This window comes from Scyliorhinus canicula, chromosome 29 (genome assembly GCF_902713615.1).
Source record: "Scyliorhinus canicula chromosome 29, sScyCan1.1, whole genome shotgun sequence".
NCBI lineage: Eukaryota > Metazoa > Chordata > Chondrichthyes > Carcharhiniformes > Scyliorhinidae > Scyliorhinus > Scyliorhinus canicula.
In genome coordinates this window covers 6,458,245-6,479,506 of record NC_052174.1, presented here as the reverse complement: position 1 = coordinate 6,479,506, position 21,262 = coordinate 6,458,245, and the positions used below count along the sequence as shown (strand labels likewise).

Sequence of the window (21,262 nt, the reverse complement as noted above, 5' to 3'; positions counted from 1 at the left end):
TTCCATAGCCAGTGCTTCCAATGCCCCCACTACTCTCTAGCTAAAGAACCTACCTCTAACATCCCCCCTATATCTTTCACCATTCACCTTAAATTTGTGTCTCCTTGTAATTGTTTGTTCCACCCAGGGAAAAAAAGTCTCTGACTGTCTACTCTATCTATTCCCCTGATCACCTTATAAACTTCTATCAAGTTGCCCCTGTTGCTCGTTCTGAGTAAGTGTATTTAACACTCCTCCAATAGAGGCAGTGTGCTTAAAACTCGTTTGGCTCTGTTTCTTATTTCTATCCTCTGGGGTCGCCAGGTGCCGGAAGAGACACCGTCACAAGCATCAAGGTCAATTTCAAAGCAATAAAGCAATACACCAATTAGTAAGTACAAACAGTTAGAGTTTATTAAAACAATTATAATGAATACTCATGCACACGCTAAAGACTAACTTACTTCTCTACCATTAAACGACTAATACTTATCTAAGAAGGAACAGGCAAGGTCAGGGAACAAGACCTTCGTTCCGTTCTGGCCTGCAACTTCTTGATACTACTGGTCGGCACGGGTACAAGTAATGCCTGGGTCAAGGTAGCAATCGTCGTTTTTGGCACTTACTTATCGATGGCTGCTGCTCGACGGCTGGTGTAAAAGACAGGATCTGGAGGTTGGAGTCGGAGGCCGGAGACAGGAGACCGAACCATGTGCGGGACCTTCTTTTTATAGGTCCCAGGAGGTCCGTGCCCCTTGGGGCGGGCTTTCTCACCTGCTGGGTATCGATTGGGCCTTTCCCCAATCGATATGATTTGAACCCCCCTATCCTGGGATCGTTCCTTGATGGCTGGGGAGGTTCTTATGACTCATTGTCCTGGTTTCGCTGGCTCCATCGTGTCTGCTTCGCTTTTGAAAGTATCAATAGATACTTGAGTGTATCTATTGTGCCGGGGTTGTCCCGGTATCACCTCATTAGTATGTAGATGGCTTTCCCATTAACAGCGCTACCTGAACTCTGCAGCTGTCGGGAAACAGGTTTTTGCAAGTGTCCCAATGCTTAAAGGTTCTGCAAGCTGTTTGCTTTTGACCATGTCCGTTTTTCCCTGCACTCTTTGCAGTCTTCCATTTTGTATTCACTGGTGTCCATCTTAGATGGCTACACTCTCATCCATTTCTGTTCTAATGAGAAAAGGCCTAGCGCCCTCAACCTTTCCTCGTAAGACCTACTCTCCATTCCAGGCAACATCCTGCTAAATCTCCTTTGCACCTTTTCCAAAGCTTCCACATCCTTCCTATAATGAGGCGAACAGAACTGCACACAGTACTCCAAATGTGGCCTGACCAAGGTTTTGTACAGCTGCATCATCACCTCACGGCTCTTAAATTCAATCCCTCTGCTAATGAACGCTCGCACATCACAGGCCTTCTTCACAGCTCTATCCAATTGAGTGGCAACTTTCAAAGATCTATGAACACAGTGGGTTTCCTCCGGGTGCTCCGGTTTCCGCCCACAGTCCAAAGATGTACAGGTTAGGTGAATTGGCCAGGCTAAATTGCCCTCAGGGTCCAAATTGCCCTTAGTGTTAGGTGGGGTTACTGGGTTATGGGGATAGGGTGGAGGTATGGGCTTGGGTAGGGTGCTCATTCCAAGAGCCGGTGCAGACTCGATGGGCCGAATGGCCTCCTTCTGCAATGTAAATTCTATGAAACATAGACCGGAATATCTCTCTGCTCCTCCACATTGCCAAGAACCCTACCGTAAACCTTGTATTCCGCATTCATATTTGTCCTTCAAAAATGGACAACCTCACACTTTGCATGGTTAAACTCCATCTGCCACTTCTCATCCCAGCTCTGTATCCTGTCTATGTCTCTTTGCAGCCGACAACAGCCTTCCTCACTATCCACAACTCCACCAATCTGCATATCGTATTCAAGTTGAGGAAAGAATAGATAAACTGAACAATATATTTTAAATTATCAACTTAAATTAACCAATATTTTAAATACATCCTCCTTACTTATTTATTTTCATCCCGTCCCTTATCGTCACTGCTTCCTTTATCATGTTCCATCGGCAAAACCACATTCTTCATGCTAAGAAATCATGTCCTCGGCTTCCACTAGAAGATTGTTATTTTGGTGTCCAACCAGATTTGCTAACTGCATTCATTATGGTTCAGATTTTTATTTTTGCAGACAAAATCAATTAATCTGTTCTCTCAAATGGCAGCAGCTGGTCCTTCGCTTTGCCTTCATTTTAATTTTATTTTCATCTCTGTATTTTCCTAAATTTTATTTTGTAATTTAATGTGAGAGGTATTGTTATCGGATTAGTTTGGCCATCATCACCAGGGGATGTTTCAAAACATTCTTCATCTCCTTTTTGAATTGACTCTGAGTAACTGCATAAAAAAGTGTTGGTGCAGCAGCTCAGGAGCTGGGGCGTGAAGCCAATTTCAGGTACAAATTTGGGAGACGAACTGACGATCAGGGAATCCAATCATCTCAATACAGAAAAGGACATAAACATCGCCAGGAGCATGGCGTTCCCCGATATTAGAAACAACATCATAGATTTCGTTTGCTTTCCTATTTCGGGATCACTTTGACTCTCCCCACTGCTCCGACATTGGAGTCTCCTGCAGGCTCTGCTGGTCACTAAAATGTTTATCACCGTTAATACGTTCAACAATAGAATCAAAACAAATGGGATAAATGGTGTTACAATGTAATACATAAATTCAAGGAGAGCCAAGGTCATCGAATGAGAAGCACTGGGCATCACAAGACAAAACCGAGGTGTGATGGAAAATATTTACCTGTGTATAGAAGATACCAGAAAGTGTTCTTCAAACAGCTCAGTGCAGTCACCGTTCCGACAACCACAGCAGCTGTTTTCTCAGTGCAATATTTAGCCTTTAGCTTCTGACAACTAATGGCTACATATCTATCAAAGGTGAAGGTGACAGTGAAAAAGACAGAACAGTCTGTGACAGCATAAAGCACAACAGCATGGATATTACAAACTCTAACATACAGCAGATAGTACATCGCTCAAGATAAACAATGGGAATATGTCTGAGGATTAGATCAATGATAACGATCAGTAGATCCGCCAACTGCCATGGCCACCAGTTAGCGAGTCACACATGTGGAGAGGCCACATTTTCCCCAAGACAAGGTATCAATCGTCGGCATATTAACTGTGTGCAAGAGAAAAGTAATAGGATTATCCAACAGACGACAGTTAATAATAGCTTCTTGATGCATTTCTGATGAAATAACAAGGTTGACGGTGGAATCCACATAGCAATATTCTTCACATGAATCATGAATCCTGCAGTTTGGCTTTACATGAAATGTTGAATCCAATATGTCTACCTGTCACAGTGCCTCCTGTGGACAGGAGTAAAATCAAAGTAATTACTCATGAATGATGTTCACTTTTTCCAACGTCTAAAAAGAGAAATTTAATTTAAATTAATCCAAAAGCACAAAATCAGACTTTTGATTCACCTTTACCATCAGAGCAGGTTAGTTCATTTAACCTTTTAATGCTGCACAATGTATTCAACTAGATCTTAAGACCATAAGACATAGACGCAGATTTAGACCGTTCAGCCATTCAATCATGGCTGATACTTTTCTCATCCACATTTTCCTGCCTTCCCCAATAATCCCCGATCTTTTTATTAATCAAGGACTTATCTATCCCTGTGTTCAAGATACTCAGTGATTTGGCCTCCTCAATCTTCCGTGGCAAAGAGTTCCACAGATTCACTAACCTCTGGCCAAGTCGGGGGTGTGGGGCTGGTTGACACCTGGAGGGTGGACGACGTTAAGGTTAAGGGGCTGCTGTCACTCTGCCCCGAGGTTTAAAACTCTGCGGCGGTGACACTGGGGGGGAGGGGGTGGGGGGATTGAAGAGCTGGCGGGAGGGGGGCAGTGCTGCAGCTCCCATTGAAACTGGAATTGTTAAATAGGGACGGTAGTGGACGGGGCAGGGAACTGGGGTGGAGACCCGGCAGGATTGAACAGGGTATTCAGGGACTTTTACAGTAAGCTGTTTACCTCAGACCCCCCCCCCCCCACCCCACGGGGCTGGAGGGGATGAGGCGCTTCACAGATGGGCTGACCTTCCCAAACGTGGGCAGGGGGATGGTAGAGGGGCTGGGGGCCCCGATTAGAGCTGAAGAAGTAATGGGGGGCCTGAAGGTCATGAAGTCGGGTAAAGCCCCGGGGCCGGACAGGTATCCAGTGGAGTTCTACAAAAACTTATCGGGTATAGTCGGTAAACTAACAAGTTTAAAACATTTTTTTTTCGTTTTCAGTAGTTGGGAAATTAGTTCAGTGGGAATGGAGGTTAGGGCAGTTGAATGTTCCTCCTGCAGAATGTGGGAGGAAAGGGTCACCTCGAGTGTCCCTGCTGACTAGATCTGCGGGAAATGCACCCAACTCCAGCTCCTCGAGAACCGCGTTAGGGACCTGGAGCTGGAGCTGGATGAACTTCGGATCATTCGGGAGGCGGAGGGGGTATTGAGAGGAGTTATAGGGAGGTAGTCACACCTCAGGTAAAAGAAGAAGGTAGATGGGTTACCGTCAGGGGAACGAGCGGGGACCGGTAGGCAGTCCAGGGATCCCCTGTGGTCGTTCCCCACAATAACAAGTATACCGTTTTGGATACTGTTGGGGGGGGGGGGGGGACTTTCCAGGGGTAAGCAATGGGGCACAGGTCTCTGGCACAGATTCTGTCCCTGTTGATCAGAAGGGAAGGGAGAAGAGGAACAGAGCACTTGTCATTGGGGACTCCATATTTAGAGGAACAGACAGGAAGTTCTGTGGGACCGAAAGAGACTCACGGTTGGTGTGCTGCCTCCCAGGTGCCAGGGTTGGTGACGTCGCTGATCGTGTTTTTGGGATCGTTAAGGGGGAGGGGGAGCAGCCCCAAGAAGTGGTCCACAGCAGGGCAGCAGGGTAGCATGGTGGTTAGCATAAATGCTTCACAGCTCCAGGGTCCCAGGTTCGATTCCCGGCTGGGTCACTGTCTGTGTGGAGTCTGCACGTCCTCCCCCTGTTTGCGTGGGTTTCCTCCGGGTGCTCCGGTTTCCTCCCACAGTCCAAAGATGTGCGGGTTAGGTGGATTGGCCATGCTAAATTGCCCGTAGTGTCCTAATTAAAGTAAGGTTAAGGGGGGGGGGTTGTTGGGTTACGGGTATAGGGTGGATATGTGGGTTTGAGTAGGGTGATCATGGCTCGGCACAACATCGAGGGCCGAAGGGCCTTTTCTGTGCTGTACTGTTCTATGTTCTACATAGGTACCAACGACATAGGTGGGAAGAGAGATGGGGATTTGAGACAGCAATTCAGGGAGCTAGGGTGGAAGCTGAGAGCTAGAACAAACAGAGTTGTTATCTCTGGGTTGTTACCCGTGCCATGTGCTAGCGAAGTGAGAAATAAGGAGAGAGAGGAGTTGAACACGTGCCTACAGGGATGGTGCAGGAGGACGGGTTTTGGTTTCCTGGATAATTGGGGCTCATTCTGGGGTAGGTGGGACCTCTACACACAGAATGGTCTTCACCTGAACCAGAGGGGTACCAATATCCTGGGGGGGGGGGGGGGGAGAGATTTGCTTGTGCTCTTTGGGGGGGGGGGGGGTTTAAACTAATTCAGCAGGGGGATGGGAACCTAAATTGTAGTCCCAGTGTACAGGATGTTGAGAGTAGTGAGGTCAGGGACAGGGTTAAAAGTTCGAAAGAGGGGACCGGCAAGCAAGATGCTGGTTTGAAATATGTCTACTTCAACGCTAGGAGCATCCGGAATAAGGTGGGTGAGCTTGCAGCACGGGTTGGTACCTGGGATCTCGATGTTGTGGCGATTTCGGAGACATGGGTAGAGCAGGGACAGGAATGGTTGTTGCAGGTTCCAGGATTTAGATGTTTCTGTAAGAACAGAGAAGGAGCTTTACCCAAGCGGTGAACCCTGTTCCAAGCCCGAACCGCTCCAGTACCTCTATGAGGTATTTCCATTCGACTCTGTCGAAGGCCTTTTCTGCGTCCAGGGAGACGATCACCTCTTGTGTTCTCTCCCCGGAGGGGGTCATTATCACGTTCAGCAGGCGCCTGATGTTAGCGGTAAGCTGTCTACCTTTGACAAAGCCCGTCTGGTCCTCTGTGACCACCTCAGGTACACAGTCTTCTAGCCTTTTGGCTAGGATTTTGGCCAGTATTTTGGCGTCTGCGTTCAGCAGAGATATGGGTCTGTATGACCCACATTCCGTTGGGTCTTTCTCTTTCTTAGGTATCAGCGAAATTGAGGCCTATGCTAACGTGGGTGGCAGTGTGCCCCTAGCTAGCGAGTCTGTGAACATCTCCCGCAGGTGCGGGGCCAGCGCTGTCGCGAATTTTTTGTAGAAGTCCGCCGGGAATCCGTCCGGTCCCGGCGCCTTCCCCGTCTGCATGGAGCTAATGCTCTCCATGATCTCTCCCAGTGCTAGTGGTGCTTCCAGATCCCGTTTTCTGCCCTCTCCCACGACTGGTATGTCCAGTCAATCAAGAAACCGGTTCATCCCAGCCTTCCCCGTTGGGGGCTCCGAGGTGTATAGCTCTTGGTAGAAGGCCTTGAAGGTTTCGTTAATCCTCTCTGGTTCTGTTTCCCACGTGCCTCTGGCACCTCTGATTTGCGCAATTTCCCTGCTGGCTGCCTGCTTTCTCAGCTGGTGTGCCAACAGGCGGCTGGCTTTGTCTCCGTGTTCGTACAGGGCCCCGCGTGCCTGGCGGAGTTGGTGTACTGCTTTCCTGGTGGAGAGCAGGTCAAAGTTCCTTTGTAATTCTTTTCTCTCCGCCAGGAGCTCTACGGTCGGGGCCTCGGAGTATTTACGGTCTACCTCCAGTATGGAGTCGACCAGCTTCTGCCTCGCCACCCTTTCCTCCCTATCTCTTTGCGCTTTGTAGGCAATGATTTCCCCTCTTAGTACGGCCTTAAGCGCTTCCCAGAACGTGGAGGGTGAGACCTCCCCGTTTTGGTTGTTCTCCGTGTATTCCGCTATGGCCCGCGCTATCCTTTCGCTGAAGGCCTTGTCAGCTAGTAAGGCACCGTCCAGCCTCCATGTGGGGCGCTGGGCCCTTCCCGTCTCCAGCCGCACGTCCATGTAGTGTGGGGCGTGGTCTGATATCACAATTGCGGAATATTTCACCTTGTCTATCCCTGGAAGCACCGTTTTCCCCACCACAAATAAATGCCTATAAACATGTGCCTCGGCCATATTGGGTAATGTAAAATATGTATGCTGGCTAAAGGGGGCGGCCACAATTATTGTTATGAAGATGCTTACCTGTAAATATTCATGTTAAATTTTTGTGTTTTCCTTTTTTTCTCTCTCTCTCTAATAACTTGTAATTTGTCATATATAAAATATGAAAACTCAATAAAAAAACATTTATAAAAAAAAAGAACAGAGAAGATGGTAAAAGAGGGGGGGGGGGGGGTGGCATTGTTAATCAAGGAAAGTATTGAGGCGGCAGAAAGGACTTTTGAGGACTCGTCTACTGAGGTAGTATGGGCCGAGGTTAGGAACAGGAGAGGAGAGGTCACCCTATTGGGAATTGTCTATAGACATCCGAATAGTTCCAGAGATGTAGAGTAAAGGATAGCAAAGATGATTCTCGACAGGAGCGAGAGTAAAAGGGTAGTTGTTATGGGGGACTTTAACTTTACAAATATTGACTGGAAATACTATTGTTCGAGTACTATAGATGGGTCACTTTTTGTGCAGTGTGTGCAGGAGGGTTTTCTGACACAGTATGTGGACACGCCAACAAGGGGCGATGCCACATTGGATTTGGTACTGGGTAATGAACCCGGCCAGGAGTTAGATTTAGATGTAGGTGAGCACTTTGGTGATAGTGATCACAATTCGGTTATGTTTACTTTAGCGATGGGCAGGGATAGTTATATACCGTAAGGCAAGAATTATAGCTGGGGGAAAGGCAATTATGATGCTATTCGGCAAGATTTAGGATGAAGAGGATGGGGAAGGAAACTGCAGGGGATGGGTACAATCGAAATGTGTAGCTTTTTCAGGGAACAGCTACTGCATGTCCATGATAAGTATGTACCTGTCAGGCAGGGAGGAAGTTGTCGAGCAAGGGAACTAAGGACGCTGAAGCACTTGTCAAGAGGAAGAAGAAGGGTTGGGTTAGGATGAGACATGAAGGCTCAGTTAGGGCACTTGAGTGTTAAAAGTTAGCCAGGAAGGAACTAAAGGTAGCGCTAAGAAGAGCAAAGAGAGGACAAGAAAAGTCGTTGGTGGATAGGATCAAGGAAAACCCTAAGGATTTCTATAGGTATATCAGGAACAAAAGAATGACTAGAGTAAGATTAGGGCCAATAAAGGATAGTAGTGGAAAGTTGTGTGTGGAATCAGAGGAGATAGGGGAAGTGTTAAATGGATATTTTTGGACAGTGTTTACACTGGAGAAAGACAATGTTGTCGAGGAGAATACTCAGGTACAGTCGACCAGGCTAGTTGGGATTGAGGTTCACAAGGAGGAGGTGTTAACAATTTTGGAAAGTGTAAAAACAGATAAGTCCCCTGGGCCAGATGGAATTTATCTTCGGCTTCTCTGGGAAGCCAGGGAGGAGATTGCAGAGCCTTTGTCCTTGATCTTTATGTCGCCTTTGTCGACAGTAATAGTACCGCAAAACTGGAGGATAGCAAATGTTGTCCCCTTGTTCAAGAAGTGGAGTAGAGACAACCCTGGTAATTATTGACGTGTGAGCGTTACTTCGGTTGTGGGTAAAATGTTGGAAAAGGTTATAAGAGATAGGGTTCATAATCATCGTGAAAAGAACAAGTTGATTAGCGATAGTCAACACGGTTTTGTGAAGGGTCGGTCATGCCTCACAAATCTTATTGAGTTTTTTGAGAAGGTGACCAAACAGGTGGATGAGGGTAAAGCGGTTGACGTGGTGTATATGGATTTCAGTAAGGCGTTTGATAAGGTTCCCCACGGTAGGCTATTGCAGAAAATACGGAAGTATGGGATTGAAGGTGATTTAGCGGTTTGGATCAGTAATTGGCTAGCTGAAAGAAGACAGGGGATGGTGGTTGATGGAAAATGTTCATCCTGGAGTTCAGTTACTAGTGGTGTACCGCAAGGATCTGTTTTGGGCCACTGCTGTTTGTCATTTTAATAAATGACCTGGAAGAGGGTGTAGAAGGATGGGTCAGTAAAGTTGCAGATGACACGACGGTCGGTGGAGTTGATGATAGTGCTGAAGGATGTTATAAGTACAGAGGGACATAGATAAGCTGCAGAGCTGGGCTCAGAGGTGGCAGATAGAGTTTAATGTGAGGTGGTTCACTTTGGAAGGAGTAACAGGAATGCAGAGTACTGGGCTAATGGAAAGATTCTTGGTAGTGTAGATGAACAGAGAGAACTCGGCATCCAGGTACATAAATCCCAGAAAGTTGCCACTCAGGTTAATGGGGCTGTTAAGAAGGCATATGGTGTGCTAGCCTTTATCAGTAGGGGGATTGAGTTTCTGAGCCACGAGGTCATGCTGCAGCTGTACAAATCTCTGGTGCGGCCACACCTGGAGTAGTGCGTGCAGTTCTGGTCACCACATTATAGGAAGGATGTGGAAGCTTTGGAAAGGGTTCAGAGGAGATTTACTAGGTTGTTGCCTGGTATGGAAGGAAGGTCTTACGAGGAAAGGCTCAGGAACTTGAGGTTGTTTTCGTTAGAGAGGAGAAGGCTGAGAGGCGAGTTAATAGAGACATATAAGATAGTCAGAGGGTTAGATAGGGTGGACAGTGAGAGTCTTTTTCCTCGATGGTGATGACCAACACGAGGGGACATAGCTTTAAATTGAGGGGTGGTAGATATAGGACAGATGTCAGAGGCAGTTTCTTTACTCAGAGAGTAGTAGGGGTGTGGAACGCCCTGCCTGCAACAGTTGTAGACTCGCCAAATTTAAGGGCATTTAAGTGGTCACTGGATAGACATATGGATTAAAATGGAATAGTGTATGTCAGATAGGATTCAGATGGTTCCACGGGTACTGCGCTGTAATGTTCTATGTTCTATGTTCCATAGTGGCGCCGGTGCTGGTTAGGGTGTTTACCGTGGCGAGGGACATTGGGGTGCTACCCCCGACGATGTCGCAAGCCACCATCTCGCTGATATTAAAATGGGATAAAGATCCAGAAGCTTGTGGGTCCTATGGGCCAGTCTCCCTGATTAATGTGGATGCTAAACAGCTGGCCAAGATCCTGGCGTCCAGAATTGAATACTGCGAACTGGACGAGATTGTGGAGGACCAAACGGGGTTTGTTAAGGGCAGGCATCTGGTAGCCAATCTAAGAAGGCTACTCAATGTGATTATGATGCCGCCACAGGGCAGAGAGGTGGAGATAGTGATGGCAATGGATGACGAAAAGGCTTTTGACCCAGTGGAGTGGGACTATTTATGCGACGTGCTGGGACGGTTTGGGTTTCGAGAAGGCTTTGTGGACTGGGTTCAACTGCTATATCAGGCCCCGGAGGATAGTGTAAGGACGAAGAGGACAACATCTGAGTATTTTAGACTATACCGCGGGACAAGACAGGAATGCCCCGTCTCTCCACTGCAGTTTGCCTTGGACATAGAGCCGCTGGCAATTGCTTTGAGAGCGGCAAGAGGATGGAAGGGAATGGTCAGGGGGGGGGGGGACACAAGGTCTCGCTCTACGTGGATGACCTGCTTTTGTATGTGTCAGATCCCGCGGCAGGGATGGACGGGATATGCAAATCCTAGGAGAATTTGGTCGGTTTTCGGGCTACAAGTTGAACATGGCAAAAAGCGAGATGTTTGTGGTGCAGGCGAGGGGTCAGGAGAATAGACTGAGGGAGCTACTATTTAGGCTGATTGGGAAAAGTTTTAGGTATTTAGGGATACAAGTGACGAGTGACTAGGGTACGATGCATAAGTTGAACTTGTCTAGGCTGGTGGAGCAAATGAGGAGCGAGTTTCGGAGGTGGGAAGCGCTCCCGCTGTCACTAGTGGAGAGAGTACAGACGGTGAATATGACGATCCTCCCGAGATTCCTATTTATTTTTCAGTGTCTCCCTATTTTCATTCCGTGGTCCTTCTTTAAAAGAATCAATAAAATCATCCTGGAATTTGATTGGGCGGGGAAGTCCCCGCGGGTAAAGAGGGGGATGTTGGAACGAACCGTCGCGAGGGGGGACTGGAGTTGCCGAATCTCAGCAACTACTACTGGACGGCTAACATAGCCATGATAAGGAAATGAAATGAAATTCGCTTATTGTCAGGAGTAGGCTTCAACGAAGTTACTGTGAAAAGCCCCTAGTCGCCAGATTCCGGCGCCTGTTCGTGGAGGCTGATACGGGAAATGAACCGGGCTGCTGGCCTGCCTTCGTCTGCTTTAAAAGCCAGCGATTTAGCCCAGTGTGCTAAACCAGCCCCTAGTGTGCTACACCAGCCCCTGGTGGGTACGGGGTCGGTTTGGGAGAGGGTGGAGGCTGCTTCGTGCACGGGCACCAGCTTGGCAGCCCTGGTCACGGCTCCACTGCCGCTCCTGCCGGCCAGATACTCCACCAGCTCCCTATAGTGGTGGCGGCTCTGCAGATTTGGGGCCAATGGAGGAAGCATGCGGGGGAAGTGGGAGCGTCGGTCTGGTCTCCAATATATGACAACCACCGTTTTGTTCCGGGGAAGATGCATGATGGATTTCGAGCGTGGCGGAGGGCGGGGTGGGAAGGATGGACTACTTGTTCCTGGAAGGGAGCTTCACGACATGAGGGAGCTGGAGGAGAAGTTTGGGCTGGCAAGGGGGAATGACTTTCGGTACTTGCAGGTGCAGGATTCCATATGTAGACATGTCCCGTCCATTCCATGCCTTCCACCAAGGGGGATCCAGGACAGGGTAGTTTCCAGGGGTGAGGTAGGAAAGGGGAGAGTCTCGGATATTTATAAAGAGCTTATGGGAGTGGAGGACACAGGGACCAAGGAACTGAAACTAAAGTGGGAGGAGGAGCTTGGTGCGGAGTTGGAGGAAGGCGTATTGGCAGATGCTCTGAGGAGGGTAAATGCAACCGCAACATGTGACAGGCTCAGCCTGATTCAGTTCAAGGTAGTTCACCGGGCCCACATGACGGTGGCCCAGATGAGCAAATTCTTTGGGCTGGAGGACAAGTGTGCTAGATGTGGGGGAGGACCAGCGAACCATGTCCACATTTCTGGGCGTGTCCAAACCTCAGGGGATACTGGCAGGGATTTGTGGACATCATATCCCGGGTACTGAAAACAAGGGTAGCGATGAGTCCAGAGGTGACGATTTTTGGGGTGTCGGAAGACCCGGGAGTCCAGGAGGGGATAGAGGCCGACGTTGTGGCCTTTGCTTCCATGATAGCCCGGCGACGAATACTGTTGGCCTGGAGGGACTCAAAGCCCCCAAAGACCAAAGTATGGCTGTCAGACATGGCAAGCTTTCTCGGCTTGGAAAAAAATCAAGTTCGCCTTACGAGGATCACTATCGGGGTTTGCCCGGAGGTGGCAACCATTCATCGACTTCTTCGCGGGAAACTAATCGTCAGCGGGGCGGGGGGGGGGGTGTGTTGGGTGCGGGGGGGGGGGGGGGGGTGAGGTGCGGGGAGGGGATAGAATAGTGTAGAGTAGGGGGGAACACTAGGCGGGTCTATTTGCGGGAGTGGTACCGTTATTTGCACTATGTTATTTGTAATTGGTATCTACACACTAATGTATATTGTTACTATTTACAATGCCAAAAAATACCTCAATAAAATTGTCTGTAAAAAAAAAGAAACTGGAATTGTTGCTCTATCTCCTCAACAATCCCAATTTGCCCCAATGGGGACAATGGGCAGCAGGAGCCGCCACTGGGAATGCGCCGCAACCATCCGTCCCAGCACCCCCTGCGAGGCGGCGGCCATCTTGCGTTGCCAGGGCAGATGGCGTCATGTAAATTAGTTGACCGCGCGCTGCCTTCTGGAGAAAGACATGCGCAGCTCTATCTGAACAGCTCCATGTTTTAAAGTATTATTACTCACTTCGTCTCCCGTCAGACTCTCGCTTCCCTCTCGGTTCCGAAGCGCCAAATCTTTTTTTTATTTTGTGATTTATTTTTTGTAATCGGCCGCTCACGTCGAACGTCACAGCAATATGGCTGCCGCTCGGCCCTGGCAAGTTCCGGATGTTGCCGCCAAACAGTAGCGGTCGGTGCCGGGAGCGGACAAGAGGTGACACTGGGATGAGCAGCAGCGGCCTCTGGCGGCCGGGAGGGGGAACAGCAGCTGGTGAACAGTGAGGGTTGTTTGTGGGGGGCTGAGTCTGTCTGTGTGTCGGTCTGTGGCACATTCTGCAGCACAGACTGTGTTTCAGTATGAGGCCCACACCCAGCTACTGGGCAATTTAGCATGTTCATTCCACCTATCTTGCTCGTCTTTGGGTTGCGGGGGCGAAACCCACACAGACACGGGGAGAATGTGCAAACTCCACACGGACAGTGACCCAAAGCCGGAATCAAACCTGGGACCTCGGCGCCGTGAGACTGCAGTAGTACCACTGCCCCTCCGTGCTGCCCCAAATGGCATAATAATAACAGTCAAGCTTGACACTGGTGCATGGGATGGGCCAAAGTCATCAACCTTTCTGATGCAAAAACGATAGTACCTTTCTAAACACGCTACTGAAATTCTGGAGGATATTCTACTTGCAGACACGAAAATGGATCGAGGGCCACGATTTACCATTCCGCCATATCATCCCTTGGTCAGTGTGATTGTCTCCCTTCAAAAACCTCCTCCAAGAAAAGTTGAGTTGAGGGAACAATTGAGCTGTGCCCCAGTCCCTCGCGTTATTAGTCAACCCGTAGGGCATCTGGAAGCTTGCATTAAGACCAATACCCACCGAAACGAAGCCCGACCTTCACCCTGCACAAAGAGAAAGACAATGTTACGCCCTCCCACCACCCCCCACCGTCGAACAGTTCGGCGTACATTGCTTGATCGGTGGTCTAAATCCTGGACTGAATTTACTGTGAAAAGTGGAGCATGAACTTTTGTAAAGGTGTCATTTGGAAAACGTGGACTGGATTATAAAACGCAAACCGCCAAGGGAAAGCAATATTATGACAGAAGATCTGAAAGTGTGTTTTTAGAGTGCAGTGTGGAAACTTTCAAAAGACAATGATCTGGATGGATTTTGAGGTGAAGATAAATTGAATTCAGAGAGGAGTGTCTATTTATCCACAGTCATCTTGTATCTTTAAAATGGCCTTTGTGTTCTTGGACGATTGTAGACTAAGATATACTTCACCAACTGTGTTAATCCTAAAATCTCTGCTTAACTGTTAGGATAAGGAGGAGATAAAACAAATAGTATTATAATCGAATTTATTCATATTTAATAAATGTTTGTTTTTCATGTTGTTGAAGCTAACTAGCAGTCCTGTGACTCTGTCCCCCCGGGTTTTAAAAAATAAATCAAAGTTACAGTTCTTTGAGGCAGGGCTCCATTTGGAATCTTCCCCACCAGTTATAACACTAACTGTCGTACAAATATATATATATATAAACCGTATCTCTGAAAGTTTCAAACACTTCCTCTGTTTTTTACAGTCTTCCGTAAATTTTCATTCATGTTGCTATTGTATATTTATGAACTTCAATTTAAAGAAGAAGTATATCATGTTGTAATTTGTCACACTTCTTTTGGAAGCAAAAATCAAGCCCTGCGACTCTGTCCCACCGCTATTCTAATTGAACAAAAAAGTTTGTTCAAGTTGATCAAATGTGAGTTTCTTTTGACAAAGCAGGGGTGACACTCATTTATTAGTCCATGCTTTTCATATTCCAATGATTTTTGTTTTATTTCCTCGATGTTTGAATAGATTTCTGTTCACAAACGTTGACCCAACTGTGAAGGTAGTCGGATTGATCCCTCGTTGCCAGGTACAGTCGAACACTGAATTCTGTTGTACGGGCATACGGAATATACAATACTCCATCACAATGGCAGCATACCGGAATCAAAGATGTGTGGCAGACGGTCCCGAAATTTAGTCATTAATCTAAACTGCACACGAACCAGAATAGATAACTATTCCAACTTGAGAACTAGCATCCTTGTAAGTACCTAATCTTAACCTAACCAATATTGTTGCAGTCCCTTCTGTTCCTGTTGTGGCAAGGTGTTCTTCTGCCATGCGAATAGGTGCAAGGTACCCAACGAACAACTCAGTAATGACCTCTGCTTCAGGAAGCTCCACTCTCTCTCCCTTTGACAATCATTTGTCCTATGTCAGTGCTTATTAGTGACTTTGATTCTGTTATATGTGAGCCACATACCCAACCCAATGCTCTCTTCATACCCCAATATTTACATTTCACAGATCATGTCAGCACATCTAACTGCAAATTAATATGAGTATGCCTGAGGTCATCTCATCGAATTAACGCAATCATCTTTTCAATTGGATATTTCACTCCATTCTTCACCTCATCTCTGAATTTTCTCTGAGTAACTGCATAGATGAAAGTGTTCGTGCAGCAACTCAGAAGCTGCAGCATGAATCCTATTTCAGATACAAACGTGGGAAGATAAACTGGAACACCCAAATAATCCAAGCGTCTCAATATAGAACATACCATGAACACTACCCATAACACCATGAAATTCCCCGATATAACAAATAGTAAAATCATGGATTTCCTTCTGTTGGTCATCTCTGGGTCAGGTGGACTCTCTGCATTGCTGCGACACTGGAGTCTCCTGCGGGCCCTGTTGGCCACTAAAATGCTCCTGACCGTCAGGGCATTGAACAGTAGAATCAATAGAAATGGTATAAAGGGCGTTAAAATGTAATGCAGAAATTCAAAGACGGCCCAGCCCAATGAGCGGCTTACCATAGTTACTACAAGACAAAACCATGGACTGTTCGTCAGCCAATATCGAGTTGTATACAGAAAATACCAGGAAATATTCTTCAAACAGCTCACTGTAGTCACTGTTCCGATGACAATAATGGCTGTTTTCTCTGTGCAATATTTAGCTCTTAACTTTGGAGTACAAATAGCTATAAAGCGATCAAATGTGAAAGTAACAGTAAACCATACCGAACAGTCTGTGACAGCATAAAGCAGAACAGCATGGCTGTTACACAAGCGAAGCGAGCGCACAAAGCCAAATTGTTCACGAAAGATAATAGGAATTTGCCTTAGTATCAGATCGAAAATAATGACCAGTAGATCTGACGCTGCCATGGCTACCAGATAGCGAGTGACACATTTGGAGAGACCACACTTTCCACGAGAAAGGATTGCGATTGTCACCACATTAACTGCAAGAGTAAATGACAGAATTATTCAACAGACATTCCTGGAATATCGGAAGTATTGTATTGCCACTGAAACTGTGGGGTAGTCTGTAAAGTATGAACATGAATGTTCCTCATGATAAACACACGTTTTCACAGAATCCCTACAGTGCAGAAGGAGGCCAGGCAGCCAATCGAGTCTGCACCGATACTTTGAAAGAGCAGCCCAGCCAGACCCAATCCCCACCGTACCGCGTAAAGTCGGGGCAACCAAAACTGCACAACTTGGACTGTCAGCGGAAACCGGAGCACGTGGAGGAAACCTACGCACACATGGGGAGAACGTGCAGACTCCACACAGGCAATCGCCCGATGACAGAATCGAACCTCGGTCTCTGGCACTGTGAGGCAGCAGTGCTAACCACTGTGTCACCGTGTTGCTCCTGTATGCAACATGGTGGTGAACACTGCATCAACCGATTACATCTAAATGTTTTCCCGGTGATAGTGTGGCCGAGATATCCGCTATGTATTCAGAGTAATCACAAATAGATCAGCAAATAATTGATCCAATCACATAAAATGAAAGTTTAGTCATGGATTTGTAAAGTAAATGATGTAGCGCAATAGGATAGACCGGGTAAAAACATAAAAACCCATATGTTAAAATTGGATAAAGCAGAATGGATACAAAATTGGATAAGGGATGAATACAGAGCTGTGGCGTGTGGATTTTTTCTTGGACTGCAGTGACGTATTTCCCAGCATTTAATTCAGGACAACTGTTCCTCTTATGCACGTTAATGACTTGGATTTGGGGTGCACTACGCAATTCCGTAAGTTACAGGCGACATGGTCTGGTTTAGCTCACTGGGCTAAATCGCTGGCTTTTAAAGCAGACCAAGCAGGCCAGCAGCACGGTTCGATTCCCGTACCAGCCTCCCCAGACTGGCGCCGGAATGTGGCGACTAGGGGCTTTTCACAGTAACTTCACTGAAGCCTACTCGTGACAAAAAGCGATTTTAATTTATTTTCACATGGGCATTAGAAGTGGAGTAAACAAAAGACGTCCATTAATTGACTTTCAAATGGAGATAGGGTGGATCGTGGATTTGGCAAACATAAAGTAGATACAAACATAGATACATAGAAGATAGGAACAGGCGGAGACTTTTTATCCCTTCCAGCCTGCTCCACCATTTATCACGATCATGGCTGATCATCCAACTCAATAGCCTAATCCTGCTTTCTCCCCATAGCCTTTGATCCCATTCTCCCCTAGTGCTATATCCAGACGCCTCTTGAATATATTCAATGTTTCAGCATCAACTACTTCCTGTGCAATTTATCATGAACAATCCACCTAATCTGCACGTCTTTGGGCTGTGGGAGGAAACGGGAGCACCCGGAGGAAACCCACGCAGACACGGGGAGAACATGCAGACTCCACACAGACGTCTGTGCTACTGATTCTACTGTTCAATTCCGTGACAGTCAGGAGCATTTTAGTGGCCAGCAGGGCCCGCAGGAGACTCCAGTGTCGCAGCAATGGAGAGAGACCCAGCAGGGAATCGAACCTGGGGCCCTGGCGCTGTGAAGTCACAGTGCTAATCACTTGTGCGACCGTGCTGCCCTTTCATCTTGTTCTGCTATCCTTTGATCCACTTCGCCCCCAGTGCTATATCGAACTGCTTCTTGGAAACATGCCATGTTTTGGTCTCAACTACTTCCTGTTGTAACAAATTCAACAGGCTCACCACTCTCATTTGTCTATATTTATCAACTTAGGATTTCAATTTTTTCAACCATTTTTTAATGTGCTGTCATCTTCAAAGTTGTAAACAAGTACACCTCTTGTCCATTTCCTCTTGTGTTCCCTCTGAAGTTGTCCCAGATAATTTCCTTTTCATTGCATTATTACTAACGAAGTGCTTCAGTTCACAGATCTCTGGGCTGAACCCCCCATTTTCCAGAATAAGCAAAGATTTCAAGGTGAACCATTTCGGACAGAGATGAGGAGACATTTCTTCACCCAAAGAGTGGTGAGCCTGTGGAATTCACAACCACAGGAAGTAGTTGATGCTGAAACATTGAATATATTCAAGAGGCGTCTGGATATAGCACTAGGGGAGAATGGGATCAAAGGCTATGGGGAGAAAGCAGGATTAGGCTATTGAGTTGGATGATTTTCTCAGCCGTGATCACAATGAATGGCGCAGAACGGCCGAATAGCCTCCTCCTGCTCCTATTTTATATGTTTCTATTCAAAAAAACATGCAGTTCTGCTCAAGTTCCCGAAACATTATTTATTTTTCAACTATTTCAGCAGGAGACACTGACCAGTACAGGGCGCCAGAATTGGGAAAGGATGGGAAGGCTGAGGAGAAGGGTCTTAAAGAAAGACTCGAACCATTCTGAAGTAGATATACTGTGGAAGCTGGCGTTTTTGTCCTTGGAGCGGGAAGGTAGTGACATAATGATGAGTTTAAAGACAGTGAGTGCAAGCATTCAGAGAGTACGTTTCCAAGGTAATTGTCAATAGGAGCAGACGGTTAGGAAGGAAATGCATCTCATTGCTGGAATTTAGATTGTACTGCCCTTTAGGATGCGAAAAATTATTCAATTTTCACCTCAAAAAGGGTTGTCGTGCGGACAAACAATGGGTAAATCTGAGGAATGAGCGATGAAATGGGACTAATAGATTCTTCTTCAAATGTGCTGGCTCGCTGGGACTTCTTGTGTGCCACTTTTCTATAACTCCATTACTTTATTTCTAATACTCTTACCGTGAGGTGGATTAGTTCTCAATTTAAGCCTCTACATTTTTGCATGGCTCTCATATCACAGGAGATTGCTCCTCTGTCTACCCGAACAAATCCTTGAATCAATGTTCTTACCACAAACAGATCACCCATCAGTGTTTTAATATTCTAAGAATGCAACTTGCATCTATCCAATTGGTTCATGAATTTGCAACATTTAGTCCCGGTGTCCTCGGGTGGAATCTGCACTGCAGCTTCAGCAAGGTCAGTATGCACCTTCTGTTGTGCAGTCGCTAAATCTGAACACAGTAAGAAGTCTTACAACACCAGGTTAAAGTCCAACAGGTTTGTTTCAAACACGAGCTTTCGGAGCACGGCTCCTTCTTCAGGTGAATGCGGAAGGAGCCGTGCTCCGAAAGCTCGTGTTTGAAACAAACCTGTTGGACTTTAACCTGGTGTTGTAAGACTTCTTACTGTGCTCACCCCAGTCCAACGCCGGCATCTCCACATCATGGCTAAATCTGAATGCATTACTCAAATTGAACTCTGCACTGTTATCTAATTTCAAAGCCCTTTGTTTTACAAACCTTTTTCAGATAAAGGCTGTGGTTGACTTTAAAGTTCCTCCTTGCTTATATATGCCTCCTTTAAAACAGACATGAGGAGGCATTTCTTCAGCCAGAAGGTGGTGAATCTGTGCAACTCTTTGCCGCAGAAGGCTGTGGAGGCCAAATAACCGAGTGTCTTTTGAGACAGAGATAGTTAGGTTCTTGATTAATAAGGGGATCAGGAGTTATGGGAGAAGGCAGGAGAATGGGGATGAAATAAGTATCAGCCATTGTTGAATGGCAGGCAAGGGTCGATGGGCCGAGTGGCTTATTTCAGCTCCTATGTCTTATGACTCTTCAATATAGATTGAAATTGATTATGGCGATCTTATTGTTCTGACATGGGAGACAATATAACGGAACGGCGATTAATGGGAATAAGGGAGTAGATTATACTTTCTGAATGTTATAGATAACAAAACCCACTGCCTTTGCTCATTCATTGACTATGCTCACTTGCTCCGTGTATACTTGTGCAGAGTACGTGAATGCAAAAACAGGCATCAATCTTTCTAAAACAATGCTTATAAATTGATTCTTCAACTTCTCTCTTCCTGATCCTAATTGCTAAATAATAAATCCCGTTTCATTCTGGATATTGAAATTCACGCAACATCTCATCCAACACTTCTCGATTGTTCCTGGTCGAACTATCAATAAACACAGCTACTTAAATCTTACGGGCAACGAGATAGTCACAGATACATACACATCAAGTCTTAGAAATAAAATGTCGGGTCGCAAAACGTTTTCTTATCGAACACCCGAGCTCAGTAGATGCAACATGATTCGGGGTTAATATGGAGATTTAGATTTACCGAAATTGAACAAAATATGAGAATTAATAACATAGAACCCCTTCAGTGCAGAAGGGGGCCATTCGCCCCATAGAATCTGCACTGACCCTCTGAAAGGGCACCGTACCTTGGACCATTCCATCGCCCTATTACTGTTATACCAACTAACTTCCATAACTTTGGATACGAAGGGGCAATTTCGCATGGCCAATCAACCAAACCTGTGAGAGGAAAAAGCACCCTGAGGAAACCCACAAGGACACGAGAGAAAGTGGAAGCTCCACATAAACAGACACACAACGCTGGAACCGAACCCGGGTCCCCTGGTGTTGTGAGGCAGCAGTGCTGATCACCGTGCAATCATACTAATAATTGAGTTGAGTCTGATGAATGCCATTTCATTTCAAACTGTGTCGCACTAGCACCAGGTCGTAACTTACCCGGAACACCGACTGCAGCCAACACAGGGTAGTAAGTCATCTGTACATCTTGTAGTGTCAGTAGAATCTGGAGTTTGACCAAGAAACCAAGACCCATTCTTTCCCCTTAGATGATAATCAATGAGTTGATGATTGCTTTTGATTCTGCAGCTACTATCTGAACAATACTTCCGGAGAATGCCTCTTACTTATAGGACAGCATTACCATCAGATCGCAAGATCTTGTCCCTTGCTGACTGGGCTTACTTCCAGTCAATGAACAAACATGTGAAGTCAACAACCTTCTCTGCAAGAACAATCGAATTCCCAGAGTAGAAATTGCAAGAAGGCCA

The 21,262-nt window shown here is 46.5% G+C and overlaps 1 protein-coding gene across 1 annotated transcript; it reads right to left on the bottom strand.

The window, feature by feature from the left end:
- Positions 1-15,451: 15,451 nt before the first annotated feature.
- On the bottom strand, positions 15,452-21,027 carry LOC119958287 (probable G-protein coupled receptor 139). Its single transcript, XM_038786720.1, has 2 exons — positions 20,931-21,027; positions 15,452-16,347 (listed from the first exon to the last, which is right to left on the bottom strand). The coding sequence occupies exons 1-2, from the start codon at positions 21,025-21,027 to the stop codon at positions 15,452-15,454; spliced, it is 993 nt and encodes a 330-aa protein (XP_038642648.1).
- Positions 21,028-21,262: the final 235 nt, after the last annotated feature.